We start from the raw sequence: 17,733 nt of genomic DNA, 5'->3' as shown, positions 1-17,733 counted from the left end.
AACAGATTGAATGAACGATATATATGAGAACCCCAGCCGTCTTTTATTTACTGTAGCAGCTATTAGGAACATTTGCAAGGCCGCTTTCCTCATCAAATTTGTTTTGTTTTGGAAGAGTTATTTTTCAATAAAAATGGCATTTACATTGACATGTAAGGCATTCAATATTAAATTTTTAAATAGTAAATAATCACTGATATGTATACTCTGCACATGCAAAAGCTCTTTGAGATCCTTAATACTTTTTAAGAGAATAAAGGGCTCTTGGAAAGAAAAGTTTGAGAACTACTGTTACAGAGATAGCAATGCTGTGGTGTCAATGCAGAACCTAGTTTCTGCTCTCAGGAAAACTGCTGATCCCTACAGGTATACAAGCAGACACTCAACATCTAACCATTGAGGATATTGAAGAGGGATTCAAATGTTGAGGGTGTCTGGACCATCTGCTCTCCATGTTACCGTCTAATATGAGATTCTATAATTCTATCTAAGAGGGAACCTAAGGAAGCCTCCTTCCATAAATGTGACTACTGACATGGAATATGAATAATACTTTATGTACCTTCATTTTCCTACCCACAAAACAATATGAGCACATTAATGGGCAAATTAATATTTTTCCTGGCGGCTCAGACAGTAAAGGGTCTGCCTGCAATGCAGGAGACCCGGGTTTGATCACTGGGTGGGGAAGATCCCCTGGAGAAGGAAATGGCAACCCACTCCAGTACTCTTGCCTGGAAAATTCCATGGACAGAGGAGCTTTGTAAGCTACAGTCCATGGGGTCACCAAGAGTTGGACAAAACTGAGCGACTTCACTTCTTCACTTCTTCTATGGTTGTATAGTCTTCATGTCAGTACAGTATTTCCAATATTTTGAAAGCAAGGTGACTTTTTTATTTTGCTTATTGGGTTTTTTTTATAACAAAAGCTCTCTCCTCCACATCAAGCCACAGCTTTTAAATAACACAACATAGTACCATTCACTCCGAAGGGAAAGAATGTTAGCACAGCACCATTGACTCAGAAGAATATGGCCATTCACTACATTCTCAAAGAACACCCTACCAGCCAAGTGGTCAGGTCAATAATGAGGCAAACAAAGATTCTGCTGACAGAAATTCCAAAGGCAAATAAATTCATGCCAAACCTGTAGAGATGAGTGGGATACAATAATCTTCTGCACAAGTATTGCTCTTGCATGAAATGGAAACAGGATGGTTTACCCTTAGTGGGCACACTGTACCCACAAAAACCAGCCAGTTGTTTAGAATATTCAGTGTCATATCAATGAAAAAGAACTTTTAGAAAATAAAATAACCATACTTATGTAATTTGATTCAATTCAATGACATTAACTGAGCACTTATTATATTCCAGTGACTACTCCACGTGACATGAAGAGGAGATAAATGAGACTTAACCTAGGACACAGTCCACGAACTTACGCTCTAAAAGGTAAAACAAGTAAAGCAATGTAACACACTGTGATAAGAGATATCAAAGTAGGTGTTTAATACTATTGAAACATAGATGACAAAGTAATGAATTCAGGCTGGTGGGAATAAAAGAAAATAGATATTGCATATGCAATGGAAGAGGCAGGAAAGGAGAAGTTTATGCCTAACGATCTTCATCTCCAGTTGAGCCCTCAAACATCTCTTGATGACCCTTCTCCATGTCACTTCTTCTCTCCACAGCTGTTATTTGAAATCTTCTCCATTCCTCTTACATCTCCTCAGCAGCTGTTCTTGCTGCCTTCTGCAGAGGAGAGAGAGAAGGACTGGCCACCCAATTCTAGCTGGGCTGCCATCCTTCTTCCCTTTACGAGGCAGCCAAGGGTAACACTCCACTAAGACTCTACAGCCAATTGAGTCTCCCCTGTCAGGAAGGTCTGCTAGCCAGCCTTTCCCTTCCCAACCTCTCCCTCACTCCCTTAACACCAGCATATAAACATGCTTCCCCAGTAGCCCTCTCAAGAAGTGACTATTTTTCTCTCAATTCCCCTGTCCCACAAATTCCAAGGCCAGGAATAGTGGAGGCAGTTATGTCTGCTCCCCAGTACCCTCCCAGCAGGCCTCTTGCACTCTGCCCATGTCTCCTAATCTCCGTGTTCTTGCAGACCGCTTTCAAGCCCCACCTGCTTGTTGGCTGTACCGTCATCTACCGTCTCCACCCTCATTCCACCTGAATGAAAGCCTGCACTCCCGACTCTTCCCTTCCACTCCCACTCCTGTCATCATATGTCAACAAAAATGTACACTATGCAAACATAACTTGGCCTCCCATTTCCTTGATAACTTCTTTCATGAGCCCTTCTCCACTGTATCTCAGTGATCCAAATCCATGGGCAGCTCCTTGAATTGGTCAACAGAAACTCTTACCCATGCCAAAATTCTAAATTCACACATCCCACATTCCAACACCCCACCCCATCCTTCCCATTCATTAGTTTTAGTATCTCTGTTGTTAAAATTCTTCCTCCTCACTGAACCTTCTAACCTACTGATTCTGTCACAATCCTATAGCCTCTTTCTGTCCTTCTTTGTTCAGCTTTATTTGCAGTCTATGTATAATACAATCATTCCCTTGCAGAGTTCTCTTACTTCCTTTGCCCTCTGCCCAGTCACTCTTGCTTATTAGCAAACTCTAGCCCTAGTGACGCAAAGTATCAACTTTATCTGAGTACAAACCAACATCACAGTATACAGCTAGAGAAAAACCACACATTGTGAATGTATTTTAAATTCAACATGGCCCAGCAATCCTACACCCTTTTTGACTTTCTAGGATTGATTTCACACTTTGAGCTTTCCAAGTTCCTCCTTTCAACTGATGATGTTATATCCTATTTCACTGAGACTACAGAATGTCTCATGTTATTACCACCAAAACTACAAAATTATGGACAACTAAGTAAACTTCTCCTTCCTCTCTGTCACAGTGGAAACAGTATTCCTTTCCTTATCAAAGCCCAGTCCTTCTACGTGTACTTTAGACCCCACCACCTCCTCCCTAGTCAAGGACTGTGCATCCTCCCTTTCACTGCATTATCAGTCTCTCAGAAAGAACAGGTGAAATGTGAATTTTTACAGTCTTTTGAGAAATTAGCAATACCAGCAAAAATTACATAAAATACCAATGTATAAAGATGGATACGGCTTCCCTGGTGGCTCAGTGGTAAAGAATTCGCCTGCCAGTGTAGGAGACATGAGTTCTATCCCTGAGTGGGGAAGATTCCCAGGAAAAGGAAATGACAACCCACTCCAATATTCTTGCCTGGGAAATCTCATGGACAGAGGAGCCTGGCAGTAGGCTACCATCTATGGGGTTGGCAAAGAGTCAGACACAACTTAACTACTAAACAACAAAAGATGGACACACACACACACACACCATGTAGGTTGGGGAAGTACAGAATGTTCATTATAGCCTATTTTCAAAGGCAAAAGAGAAAACAAAGCAAATACTCATCAATAGTGAAAGCTTGAATAAGTCATGATAGAACATACCATGGACCATCACAGAGCCCTTAAAAGAATGAATGAGAGAGATTCTAATAGATTCAGTGCAATCAGTATAGCTCTACTTCCTCACTTGCTTTCACTCACCTTCTAACCCTACCACAATCTGAACATGATCCTGCAGTGATAACCATTAATCTAGATGGTGCCAAAGCCATAGCCCCTTTTCTGACTTTATTCAAACCACTCAACAGAGTTGCTTACTCCCTTCATTCCTTGAAACACCCTTCCTAGCCTCCATGATACCACCTTCTCCCAAGTTCCTACTTCACTGGCTGTTGTCTCAATTCTCTTTGCAAGCTCTGTTTCCTCTTTTTGACTTCTAAATACTGTCATTGCTCAGAGTTTGGCTCTACATCCTCTCTCAGGTGAATATGTCCACTCTCGTGGCTTGAAACACACCTATACACCAAATAATTTTAAATGTTAGACCAAACCTCTCCTCTAACCTCCACACAATCTAATTCAGTTGCTCAGTTAAAATCTCTTATGCAAACAAACAAATTTAAGCACGTATAAAATAGGAGGTTTTGATTCTGCATGTCCTCCCAGCTCCATCCCACACTGAAAATTTGGGGACCTTTCCATTCTGCCACCTGAGTCAACTGTGTTACATTAATGCAGATACTAACCAGATACCAAAGCAGCCCCTCTTCACCATCCCTCGACCTTTTCAGCAATCATTAGCCACAAAATGTTGATTCTATCTTCACACTATATTTCACTAGCTACCTGCTTCGCTCTCCCACCTGAGCCAAGTAGCCACTAAGTTACTTCCCTGCTTCAGTTCTTGTCCCACCCTCATTAGTAACCCATTATCTACAAAACAACCACTGTGAAGTTTTTAGAATTTAAATCAGATTGTGTTATTTTGCTTAAAATCTTCCAGTGGCTACCCGCTGTTCTTGAATAAAACACAAACTAGAACCATGTATACATGGCCACACTCATGCTACTGTTGCAGCTCACCTCACTGTGGCCGCAAAAGCCTTCTGTCCCTGATGGGTTCTAGAGCACACCAAGGTGCTTCTACCTTAGGACCTACACACATAATGCTCTCTCTGAATGAAAGACTGTTTCCTAGGCTCTTTACCCCTCATCCCCTCATTCTTCAGATCTCAATTTTTTGTCCATGGCTGTTTAGCAGTTAGTTGTGTGATTCTAGTTGTGTGATTTCATGAGAGGGGTTGAGCTCAAGTCCTTCTCTATCATCTTGTCTCTAAGGCCCAAGATTTAAATTTAAAATGACACCTCCTCAAAGAGGCCTTTCCTGACCACACTATCTTAAATAGGTCTTACTGTTACTTTCAGCCACACTATCCTGCTTATTTCCTTCACAGTGCTTCCCATTATTATTTGTTATTCAATTATTAAGTAGCTATTCCGCTAGAATTAAGAGCTATTCTCAGCATAGAGCAGAGTTTGGCTCACAGAGGGTCTTTAATAAATGATCACTCTAGGAGGGAATCAACAGGATAATTAAATTTCTCCTGTCTTAACAATTCTCCTTCAACCCCTGTGCCCCTGGTTACCACCAGTCCACCCTATCTCTATTCTCTCAAACTTCTGAAAACAACTGTCAACTCATGATTTTTTTTTTTTTCAGTTTCATTGAGATACAACTGACATACAACACTGTATTAGTTTAAGGTGTGCAGCATGGTTTTATTTTCCCCGTGATTCTTTGACTTCACACCCTTCAACCCACTTCTCTCCACGCCATGAGACTGCTCTTCCTTCAGACAGAACATCTTGTTGTTAAAGCAAATAAAAATTTCTTATTGATCTTATGACATTAAACCTTGTTGATCACTCCTTCCTTCTTAAAAAGTTCTCTTGGCTTGAATGACAATTCACCCTCTTGCTATTCCTACCTTTACCACTCCTTTTCTTTTTTTTAAATATAAATTTATTTATTTTAATTGGAGGCTAATTACTTTACAATATTGTATTGGTTTTGCCATGCATCGACATGAATCCACCACGGGTGTACATGTGTTCCCCATCCTGAACCCCCATCCCACTTCCCTCCCCATCCCATCCCTCTGGGTCGTCCCAGTGCACCAGCCCTGAGCATCCCGTATCATGCATCAAACCTGGATTGGCAATTCGTTTCATATATGATAATATACATGTTTCAATGCCATTCTCCCCAATCATCCCACCCTCGCCCTCTCCCACAGAGTCCAAAAGACTGTTCTATACATGCGTCTTTTTTGCTGTCTCGCACACAGGGTTATCGTTACCGTCTTTCTAAATTCCATATATATGCGTTTTCAATATCCTTCTAAGGTGTCCCTTCCCCCCCTTTCCTAAAATGTTGCTGTCCATAAGAGTTCTAACCCAGACGCCCCACCCTCTCTACAAACACTGAATCATCTCATGCACTCATATGACTTCAGTTACCTTCTTACAAATGCAAATGGCTTCCAAATCTGTATCTTTAGCCCAGATCCTACTCCCATGCTTCAGACCATTTATGCCTAAATGCCTAGATATACCCAAGCAGATATCAACTGGCACCTCAAACTCAGTATATTTAAACTAAACTGATGATCTTTCCCTGCTCTATCTGCCCATTCTCCTGTATTTCCATCTTAGTGAATGGTATCCACGACTCCAAGCCAAGAACAGAGTCTTTACACATTGATGTCTCTCACCTCACTCCCTCAACACATCTACTTTAAACCAAGGTCAGAATGTTCTAACAACTGAACATTTCTTTAAATTGCCCACTTCTCTGCATCTCCATTGCCACAACCTTGATTCAAGCCATGCCATTTCTTGCACAGACTGCTGTAAAAGTCTTCAAATTCTGTTCTTAACTCCCTCAAAGGCATTCTCCAGAGAGCAGCAGGAGTGCTTGTATAAAATAAACTCAATATGATATCCACTATTTAAAATATATCAATGGCTTCAACTGTCTTGAGGATAAAATTCAAATTTCTTAACCTGGCTGACAAAGCCCTGAATGATCTGGACTCTGCTTGCCTCTCTAGTCTCATTTCTGGATACTCTATGCCTCCTCTTCTATGCTCAGACCACAGTAAACTACCAATTTCCCATGCTTTCTCTTCCAGCAGTTCATACATGTTATTCCCCAAACCCTAAGACAGGCTTTCACTTTCCACTCTGCATCCACAACCTCCTCACTCCTCCACCAACCCTCATCTTCTTAGACTAGACTAGGTGATGCTCCCTAGTACTAATTATCCTACAGCCCCACTTCAGAGAATTGAAATTTTCTATTGATCTGTCTGGGGCTTCTCAGGTGGCTCAGTGGTAAAGAATTCACTTTCCAATGCAGGAGACATGGGAGACATGGGTTTGATTCCTGGGTCAGGAAGATCCCATGGATGAGGAAATGGCAACCCACTCCAGTATTCTTGCCTGGAGAATCCCATGGACAGAGGAGCCTGGCAGGCTCCAGAACATAGGGTCATAGAGTCGGACATGACTGAGCACACACGCTATACATATATGTATGTATGTGTGCATGTATGTGTATGTATTAACCTGTCTGCAATCCTACCTACTCATTGAGAACCACTGAATCAGAATCTCCAGGGCAGGGACCCCAGCATCTATACTTCAAGGCTTCCGTGTATGGCTAAAGTACAGCCAGTGTTGAGAAGGACTGCTGTCAATAGCTCTCCTTGAGGAAACAGAACACAATGTGTACTGTTGTAAACCAGTACCCAGGATACTGCTGTAAACTAGTGTGTAATTCCCGGCACACTGCTGACACATAGAAGTTACTCAAATATGCGATGAAGCAGAGAAAGGAACAGGGCAGTGGGTGGAAGGAAGAGAAGGACTGAATGAATTTAAAATAATCCTCAAGAACCTTCCCCACACTAGTAAACATGACATATTACCAAGAATGCAATCTTTAAAAACAAAGTCTCAGGAATTCCCTGCAGCCTAGTGGTTAAGACTCGGCGCTTTTTACTGCCGTAGGCCAGGTTTAACATCTGGTCAGGGAACTTTGATCCCACAAACCATACAGCCCAAGAAAAAGAAAGAGTAAAGCTCCTACTCTGCTTTCAGGTTTATTCTGTTTTACTTCGTTACAGTTAAACTATGTCCTCTTTGCATCAACTGTAAAGAATGGCAGCTAAGATACATTAGACCTAAAAAGTTCTGTACAAATCAGCTTTCACATCTGTAACACCACATGATCTGCCTTCTTGACCTTATAAATATTGGCTAGAAAGGCACAAAAATGTAGAAAAATGCCAGCCATTTGAGCACCTGCACTTTCCTCAAAATGCAGAGTGAGAACTCCTGAAATATAGCAGTGGAGTAGGTTAAAATAATGCTGAACCTTCCAGAGAAAGCAATAACTACACAGTGCTTTAGTAGCAAGTATGCATAAAACATAATAAAATGGCATAGAATTAACACTTCTCGAAAGAAAAATCTAATAAAATCCTGAATTTGGAGAAGAAGCACTGCACAAACAGGGTAGAAACATCTTTATATCTCCCTTGCTGCTCTGAGTGCAGCAGCCTCAGTATATATTTGTTGAATGAATGCCTGATGAATGATGAATGAATATGGCCCTTAAAGGAATTACTCACATTTTCTTCTTCCCCTGATCAAAGAAAGCCAGCTACTCTGAGCCTCATGTTTCATTAGAAAAAATATTTACCAAGTGCCTAAACCAGCTTGTAATGTGCTAGTATAGCGCATTCTAAAAGAACCATATGGGCTTGGCCTCTGCAGCTCAAAGCCTGTCATACAAATCCTATTAGTGATATAGCCTCCCAGCACCAGCACCTAACAAGCATGCATACAGCAGAGGCCAGCAATGTGTCCTAAACATGCCATGTTGCTTTATGAGGCCATAAATTTTTTTTCTTTTTTTAAAATTTTAGTGTAGTTGATTTACAATGTTATGTTAATTTCTGCTGTACAGCAAAGTGACTCAGTTATACATATAGACTTTTTCATATTCTTTTGCATTATGGTTTATCACAGGATATGGAATGTGGTTGCCTCTGCTATGGAGTAGGACCTTAGGACCTTGTTGTTTATCCACCATGTGTGTGACAGTTGGCTAGTCCCCAACTCTCAATCCTTCCCTCCTCAACCCTGTGGCAACCGTAGGCTGTTCTCTATGCCCGTGAGTCTGCTTCTGTTTCATAAATACGTTCATTGCTATTGTATTTTAGATTTCACATGTAAGTGATATCATATGGTGTTACCTTTTTCTTTCTGACTTACTTTGCTTAGTATGATAATCTCTAGGTCCATCCATGTTGCTGCAAATGTAAGATGTCATAACTTTTCATGTATTCTCCTCCCTCTGTCCAAAACACACCTGGAAAATTCCTACTCATCCATGAAGACCTAGATATACATTATCTTCTTTGTAAAATATTCTGTGAATTTCCCAGAATTAAGGATTTCCTTCCCTGTGTTCTTCTTCCATACTATTCTGTAAATACATTTAGTGTATTTGAATCCCATTTGAATGATGATGATTAATTACATATTCATTATGCACAATTCAAAGTATGAAGGGAAACCATTCACTTTTCACATCTGGAACATTTTCACATGGAAGAGTAAAGAGTAAAGATTTACCTGAATAGATAACAGGAAGGGCATAAGGTGCAATTCTGGAAAAAAATTAACCTAAACGTGGGCATGAAGAGGAAAGGTAAAGGAAATGGTCGAAGGTCCTTTTCAAAGCTCAGAGTGGATGTTTGGCACTTGATCCACAGGGCAATGGAAAACTACCACTAAGTTTTACAGAAGGCAAGGGATGATGTGGACCCCATCACCCTTTTCATTTCAGTGTCTGCGGAACGTGTGCATACCAAACACCACATGGCCGCTCTCAGTTAGCTGCCGTCAAATGAGATGAGCTGACGGAGTTCACTCTTCCAGAGCACTGTGGCCTGTTGAAGAAGAGGGATGCAGGCTCCCTGTCCACTGCCTCCAGAGCAAAGCGAAAGCTGGAGGTCTGCTTACTACACTGAAATTAATCCTTCTTTAACAGCTTCATGTAATATGCTCTGCAAAATCTTCACCAGATTCTCTATCAGAGGTGCTGCTGAGAGTTACCTGACCCTTTGCCAGAAACAAACATAATCCTTTTAGAGGCAATCATCAACCATTCAATAAATGTTAGGAAACATCTTCATTACCTTTAAGAAGTAAATTTTTAATTCTGAAGGGGTGGATTTTAAAAATGAACCCACACTGTAAACTATTCTTTATATAAATACATTTAATTAACTACTACACTGATAGAATTTTGTGGTTGAACTTTAAGTATTTCCATGTACCCTAATGCTGAAGTTTAGCATTATAATACATATAAAGATAAGATTTTAAAGTGTGCATAGTCTAAAACCCCCAAATTACAAAAATATAACAAAGAGCCAGTCAAAAAGCTACATTATTAACTCCAGTGGTTTCTGACTAGGTTGAATTGTACAGTCCAAGTATAAATTCTGAGGAAGTCATACTATCCCACCCTTAACCTAATAGCTAACTGTGGACCCCATTAGAGCCCTGGGAACCTTAGAGTTTGTCTGGCTTATAGAATTTCTCTTATCAGGTTGATTTAATAAAAGCATGTTTTAAGCAGTGCTCCTAACTTGGTTTAAAAGTTCAATGATGCTTTCAACAACTCTGATGTAAATGGAAGAGAAAAATGCTCCTTGGACTGATGTAAAATCAAATTAGGAGTACTGCTCATAAAAATGACCCTAAGGAATGATTCTGCTTTGGAGAAAGAGATTAATATGAAGACACACACATATGTATCTATTTATAGCCATTCTCACAGTCTACTGTTAATGGGACAGACAGACACAAGCACCCGACGTTCTGAGGCTGGCTTTTTGGCGGGGGCGGGGGTTGTCTGTAGCTCACCATCAGTGCAATGTTCACTCAGATGATATTTTCATTTTTGAAGCCTTACTAACATATCCCAAGTTCTGAAATGCAGTATATGAGCCTTGACTGTAGAAATAAATTACCAGCTGTCTCATAAAGGACAACCTCATTTAGTAGAAGGCAAATGCTAGCACGGAACAAAAGTAAATAAAGATGGCTACATATGCTCTAGTCTGCAAGCTGGAAAGTTGACAGTGATGAAAGAAGCAGAAGAGGGAAAAGATTAAACATGAAGAACAGCTGCCACTAATAGACTATCTGACTACTCAAGCAGTTTGATAATACAGCACAGCAACAATACTAATTAAAATTGCTGGTGTGAAGACTTAGATCCAGAGATCTTAAAGCTAAAGAAACAATGGCAGTCCAAGCAATCCACTCCTCTGCTATCATATAAGGTCATACTAAACTCAGGTGAAGAGTAAATGGCAATGTTCTACGGAAACACATGGTACTACTGTTATGCTTAATAATGAGTCTCCTCTTCTTTTACTTGTAAATTTACTAAAAGTTCCAATTCCTTCTGCATTTGTTTCCCTGCTAATAAGCAGAGATGTAGTTGTTACTATTATGATTATTGTTATTACTTTACTTTTTATTTCCTCGAGAACCTTCAAACAGTATATGCTACCTAAACTGAATATCTTGTAGGTGTAAAACATAAAAGGAATATGTAGTTCATATGAGAATGAAATATGAACAAAGTCTTCCTCATTTCCATCCACAGAATGTCACTTACATCTATCAAAATTCTCACATGTCTTGGGAGCCCACATATCTTCACAGAACAAACTACTCATTAAAGGTTAGGGCAGGAAGGGGGAAAGGATGGACTGGCCTTTTCTGACAAAGAAGGAGGGCTCAGTGATGTGTTTTCAGTGAGTAGAATAAAAGAAAGGGGTTTTAAAAGGGTCAAAGGGAGAGCGGGAAGAGAAGCTTAAATGTCTGACTTCATCACCCCTCTTAAAAGGGCTACTTCATCCAACTGAACTAAAATAGACCACCACCAGTTATTAGAGAATCACCCAAGGAAGAAAGAATTTCTACAAGTGACCTCTGGTTACCCTACAACACTGCAGCCCTTCCAAACAAACTGGCACCAAAATAAATGTAGCCAAGAAGAATCTAACATTTATATCTTATGATTTTATTTCAATTTTTCATATAATTTTCTGTAGACCTACTTATGTGGATATAATTTGATTCTAAAGTATTTGGGAAATACATTTAGTCCAGTTGTGCCTGAAAAAGGGAAGAGAAATGTAATTTTCCAGTTTTACAGATGCTTCCAGAATTCTGTCTAAAGATGGATTAATCTACAGTTACTCAGCTGCAGAATATTACTTCTATTCCACAGACTTTGTATATGAACTATTAAATCCATTAGATCGATAGCAATTCCTCCCACCTACTCTAAAAGAGCTGATTTAATGAGAACATCATTTTCTCATTCAAGGCTTTCTTTCTTAAGGGAACACAGTCCTATGTGAACACAGCCAACATTTCCTTTCACATCGACAACTTCATATAAACAGAGCCTGAGGCAGGGCAATGAGGCAAAATGTTCGGTGGTAAATACGCGAATTTATTTAAAAGACACTGTTACGGGATTTGAGCTTAAAACTGGACTTAACTTACAAAGGTTAAAATAAAAGAAAACCAAAACTAACCATTTTCTTCCTCAAAAACTCTTCAAATGATACAAGCACTACTAGCATCACATTATTGGAAAAGGAAGTGTTATTTCTTACTACTAACTATTCACTATTAAATACTTCAAAATACTCTCTTTCCACTCCCCTTCTACAACAAAAAGATAATAGTGGAAAGAAATGTACCCTTTTGTCCTTTCTGGACCTGCATATTAATAGAGATGACAGGGATATTACTGTCTGTTGTCTTAGACAATAGAAGCCATGGAAGTCTCAAGATACAGTCACTAGCACTAAGTTCTCTCTTTCTCCTCTGAGCCTTTATACGTTAAAGCACAGAATAAACCATAAAGTACTACTTAACACACCAAAAATTAAAAATGGAGACAGAGGGTGGATCAATGTGCATTGTCTCACAAATATAGTTTCAAAGATAATTGGTAATGTTCTCTTTTTCCAAAGAAGTGAGGGTTAAATATAGTCGCTCTGCACAGAGACTGATGATCTTCAGGATGTGTAAATTATACATTACAGTTACATAACAGACTAAATCACAGTCATCAACAAAAGAACATTTGGCACAATTCTTGAATTTTTATGACTCTAGCTCATAAGCAGAGCATCAAAAAGGAGAAAATATCCCACCTTACATCAGCCTTACAAGTAGCCTCACAACTCACAGCAAGTAAGAAGTATCCGAGGTGAATGGAAGAGAGACCATCATCTTCTCTGGACTAGAAAATGGTGGTGAGCAGGGGTGCGGAGCTTTTATTTTCAGGTTATCTTAAATAAAGCACATGGTAGTCATTTCATTAATTTTTTAAAACAGGAAGAAGAGGGTCAACTAACTAGATATATGTAGAGCTGTGTGTTTTAAGGTCACTTTATGTCCCTAGGTTAAGTCAAGACACTAAAGTCTGATGAGAGAACACAGATCCTTTCAGAACACTTTCAAAAAGCTGAATGAAAGTGTTAGTTGCTCAGTCGTGTCCAACTCTTTTCAATCCTGTGGAACCTGCCAGGCTCCTCTGTCCATGGGGTTCTCCAGAAAAGAATACGGGAGTGCAATGCCATGCCCCCCTCCAGGGTATCTTCCCAACCCAGGGACTGAACCCGCATCTACTGCATCTCCTGCACTGGCAGGCAGGCTCTTTACCACTAGTGCCACCTGGGAAGCCCTCAGCACGAACCAAAGACTGGTGAAGCATCCTCATGCTTTCAGTGCAGTTCAATGGGCTCTGCTGTGCCACAGTTTCATGCCAGTGCCACTAACTTTAGGCAATTCAGAATGGGTCAAGAGCACTCAGCTAGTGACATGGCGGGAATGGCCAAATGCTTGCCTCAGTTCCTATGACGACACAGAAGCAGAACTATCCTCAGGCTTATTAGATGCATCCAATTAACATTCATCTCTGACAAACTCATCCTGTAAGCTCCCACACCAAAACAGCTACCATTACTCTATAATACCCATTAAGCAATCATAGTGATTTAAGTAAAGCATATTAATGGGAAAAAGCAAAGAGATCTTAACCCAAGAAAACAAAAGAAACACATGAAGAATGCAAAGACCAAAGCAACCCAGGAAAGATACTCTTTCCTTCATCCCATCAGATTGTGCCTCTTCCACCACCAATTCAACAGGATTTTTTTTCTCTGCACTCTGAACAAAAAGCAAAAATTGCTCTCTTTGAAAAGAAGCTGGCCTGGTAAGAACACCTAGAACTCAAAGCCAATACTCGGAGGATGTCCAAGTGTCTGGAGATCCAAAGAACCCATCAATTTCTATAAACTTGGAAAGACTGGACAATCCAAGAGTGCCCAGAGCCATTCCACTCAGCCATATCATATTTTGAGGTGACTACAGAGAAGTCAATGTTGACCTAGATCCACAACAACCAATACCATGTGTTCAAAGTCAAATGGTTGGCTTTGAAACATTGCCAACACTTCCTATAAGAGATTCCCAGACCAGAGAAAAGTAAAACATTTCATAAGGTGATGATCTTAAGCTTTATAGCCCCTTGAATAGTAAAAGCAGTCTCTGGCTTATTTTCTGAAACTAATGTTTCCAAATTACTAAATACCAAAGTAATGTTATGACAAAAATTTCAACCTTCTTAGGTATAATGGGACACAAACTTGTATACTTTCTCAGATACCTGCAACCACCTCTATGTGTGTCTGTCTTTTTCTTTCTCCGTTGGTATCTCATCCAAGTCACTTTGGACTTAGATGAAATACACACTGAGGGCATGGATCTAGCATCCTGAGTGGCTGCAAAGGGTCTGGATGATGCTTGGGAGTACAGAGGAGTTAGCTCCCCATGGGATAAATCTCCATCAGCCAGGACAGGAGACAGGAGGAAACCAGGCAGATAAATCTCCCCCCTGGCCCGCCCTTTTCTTTCTCTTTTCCAAGGACTGAGTGAGTGAGTGAGTGAAGTCGCTCAGTCGTGTCTGACTCTTTGCGACCCCATGGACTGTAGCCTATCAGGCTCCTCTGTCCACACGATTTTCCAGGCAAGAGTGCTGGAGTGGATTGCCATTTCCTTCTCCAGGGGATCTTCCTGACCCAGGAATCGAACCCGGGTCTCCTGCATTGCAGGCAGACGCTTTACCGTCTGAGCCACCAGGGAAGCCAAGGACTACTCAAATGTAATTCCTCACTGCAACCATTTTCATTTCCTTTCAGAGAAATCCTGTAGGCAAGTGAACACACCTGCTGAAAGACCTGCTATTTCTTTTCACAGCTTGTTGTGAAGCAAGAGCTAGTTCTGTATCAAATCAATTTCTTTGCATCATTCCTTGTTTCTTTTCCTTTTGCCCTGCAAAAGATCTGACCTGCAGCTTTCAGATTTGATCTGCACTTTAATCCTTGTCTCAGGTTCTGTATGTCAAAGAACCCAGGCTTAGATATTAGTCTTATAGAAACTAATGTCAGATGAAATTAAGATGCAACAGTTAAAACGCACATTTTCAAAATACAGTAAGAGACAAAGACGGATAAATCCCAGGATCCCAGGAAGAAGTGGAAAAAAATTCAAGTGCCTAAAATGTAGAAGACTAGGGTCAATAAATAGTATCAAATGTCACCAACAGAGAAAGCATTCAGACAGCAACGAGAATCAAATACAGGTATTTTTTTCAATGTGTCCAACGACCACCAACTTCAGAGGACAAGATCAGGCATTTTCATTAAGTAATAATGCTGTGTTTCCTGTGGTTATGTATGGATGTGAAAGCTGGACTGTGAAGAAGGCTGAACACCGAAGAATTGCTGCTTTTGAACTGTGGTGTTGGAGAAGACACTTGAGAGTCCCTTGGACTGCAAGGAGATCCAACCAGTCCATCCTAAAGGAGATTGGCCCTGGGATTTCTTTGGAGGGAATGATGCTAAAGCTCAAACTCCAGTACTTTGGCCACCTCATGCGAAGAGCTGACTCCTTGGAAAAGACTCTGATGCTGGGAGGGATTGGGGGCAGGAGGAGAAGGGGACGACAGAGGATGAGATGGCTGGATGGCATCACCGACTCGATGGACGTGAGTTTGAGTGAATTCCGGGAGTTGGTGATGGACAGGGAGGCCTGGCGTGCTGCAGCCTATGGGGTCGCAAAGAGTCGGACACGACTGAGCGACTGAACTGAACTGAACTGAATACTGCTGTGTATAGGTGCTACCTGTTGCCTACACAATCAATCTACCTTCTTTCTTTTCCTTCCTTCTTTCTTTCTACGAGTCCTGATTGCATCAGTGTCCACTCCTCTCCCATGTGGAAAGGGGAGAGATGACCTATAAATGGGTAAATTTTGATCAGAAGTCACCATGATTCCATTATCTTCACAAGTGACTGATTTGAGTTTGTTAACATCAATGAGTTCTAGCCAGTAAAATACAGAGGTCAACTAGAGGGCTTTTGGGAAAGGTTTCTTGACTCTTGAGGGACAGAAGGGAAGATATATTATTATTGCATTTAGATTTAATGCCTGGACATGGACATGTAACAGTCACCCTAGGATTGTGAAAGAATATAGTCTAAGGACAAAACTGACACAGAAATGATGCACAGCCCAGACAGAAAAATTCTAGGTTCTTGACAATGTCATTAAGCCACAAATTAACCAACCCTGAAGCTGACCAATATCTAGTTTTACATACGAAAGTATACTTCCTGATTATTTAGCCTCTTTGAGTGAAGGTTACTATTACTTGCAGCTAAAAGCACCTTCACTGGTGCACAGAGGACATAGCTGGTTGGAGAAGAATTTGAGTATCTATCATCAATGCTGCTATATAAGGAATGAAGTGAGATTTGAAAAAAAAAAAAAAAAGTGGTCTTTGCCCTCAAGAGTTTATGATCTCTTTTTTTTAAGACATGCAAAACATGTGATACATCAATTAAAGAAAAAAATGATGAAGCACAAGTACATAGAACAAAAAATCATTACTGTGGGACATTAGAGGCAGCACTCTAAAGGGAATAAAACCAACCTACATGCTTTTTGCCCAGCATAAAGGCATGCTGTCCAAATTCCATTAGTGTAATTCGACTTTCAGGAAGCTCTCTCCAGTAGGTATCTTTAGTTCTATCTGCCCAGCATTCTCTTATATGTTCAAAATGTTGCTCCCCTCATTTTGTGAGGTCAGAGTGTCAAACCCAAGGTGGGCTAGTCAGAGCAATTTCCTGGGATTTCTTTAAATCTTAAGATCATAAAAAGTGATAAAAGGTTGAGCATTCCAGGTGTATGGATTTATCAAAAGTCAGCAAATGTAAACTTAAAGATTTGTATATTTCTTTGAATGTAGATTTTATATCAAAAGGAAACATGTTTTTTAAAATGGTGAATTCTTAGTTAATAATAAGCATGCTGAAGCATTTAGGGGGAAATCCACTAATGTCTGCAATTTACTTTGAAATGGATTTTTAAAAGCTGCATAGCAGGATTGATAAACAAACAGATATGTGATAAAGCAAATGTAATAACATACTTACATAGCAACGCCTTTTGTTTGAAAAACTTTGAAAATTTTTCTGGGGGAGAAAAACCAAAGTCCCGGTGCTGGCAATGCTGTGAGCTATACCTCAGGAGGTATCTGTGGTCATATCTCCCAGGGCATGGAGTAAAACTGTTCAGAAAACAAACATGCAGGAAGAACCAGAACAAAATACAGAAATGACTTGATCATCAACAAAAGAGAAATGGTGAAAGTTATGGTATATTTGATAATATGAAATAACACTCAATAAAAATTGTAAATGAAAATCCCACAAAATTATATATATATATGTTAGAATAATATACATATATAATACATACATACATACATAATATAATCTTAGAAAAAAGCTACAAGAAAATACTAAAAATCGTCAACATTGGTTATCTCTGGGTTTGGGACTATTAATGTCAAAATTATACTTTATTTTCCAAGTTTTAATTAGCATATGTTACTTTTAGAACAACCAACAAAGAAGTAATTTTTTAAAAATCCATTGCTATTAAAAAAGATTTTTTCTTTCTGGCTTACTTCACTCTGTATAATAGGCTCCAGTTTCATCCAACTCATTAGAACTAATTCAAATGTATTCTTTTTAATGGCTGAGTAATACTCCATTGTGTATATGTACCACAGCTTGCTTAGCC

General features: G+C 39.9%; 1 protein-coding gene across 18 annotated transcripts in view; it reads right to left on the bottom strand.

Annotated features, from left to right (window-relative positions):
• BTBD9 (BTB domain containing 9) overlaps positions 1 to 17,733 on the bottom strand; it is a 410,213-nt gene that overhangs the window by 301,558 nt on the left and 90,922 nt on the right. For 16 of the 18 annotated variants that reach the window (XM_055571501.1, XM_055571498.1, XM_055571500.1 and 13 more), the window contains 2 exons: positions 17,082 to 17,215; positions 12,770 to 12,872 (listed from right to left, as the gene is read on the bottom strand). The exons of the other annotated variants lie outside the window; for them this stretch is intronic. In XM_055571501.1, the coding sequence (XP_055427476.1) occupies positions 12,770 to 12,872; positions 17,082 to 17,215 (237 nt within the window). The remainder of the gene's footprint in view (positions 1 to 12,769; positions 12,873 to 17,081; positions 17,216 to 17,733) is intronic. 18 annotated transcript variants of the gene reach the window in all.

The sequence above is a fragment of the Bubalus kerabau genome, chromosome 3 (assembly GCF_029407905.1).
Source record: "Bubalus kerabau isolate K-KA32 ecotype Philippines breed swamp buffalo chromosome 3, PCC_UOA_SB_1v2, whole genome shotgun sequence".
Lineage (NCBI taxonomy): Eukaryota > Metazoa > Chordata > Mammalia > Artiodactyla > Bovidae > Bubalus > Bubalus kerabau.
This window is presented reverse-complemented; position numbering and strand designations above follow the sequence as displayed.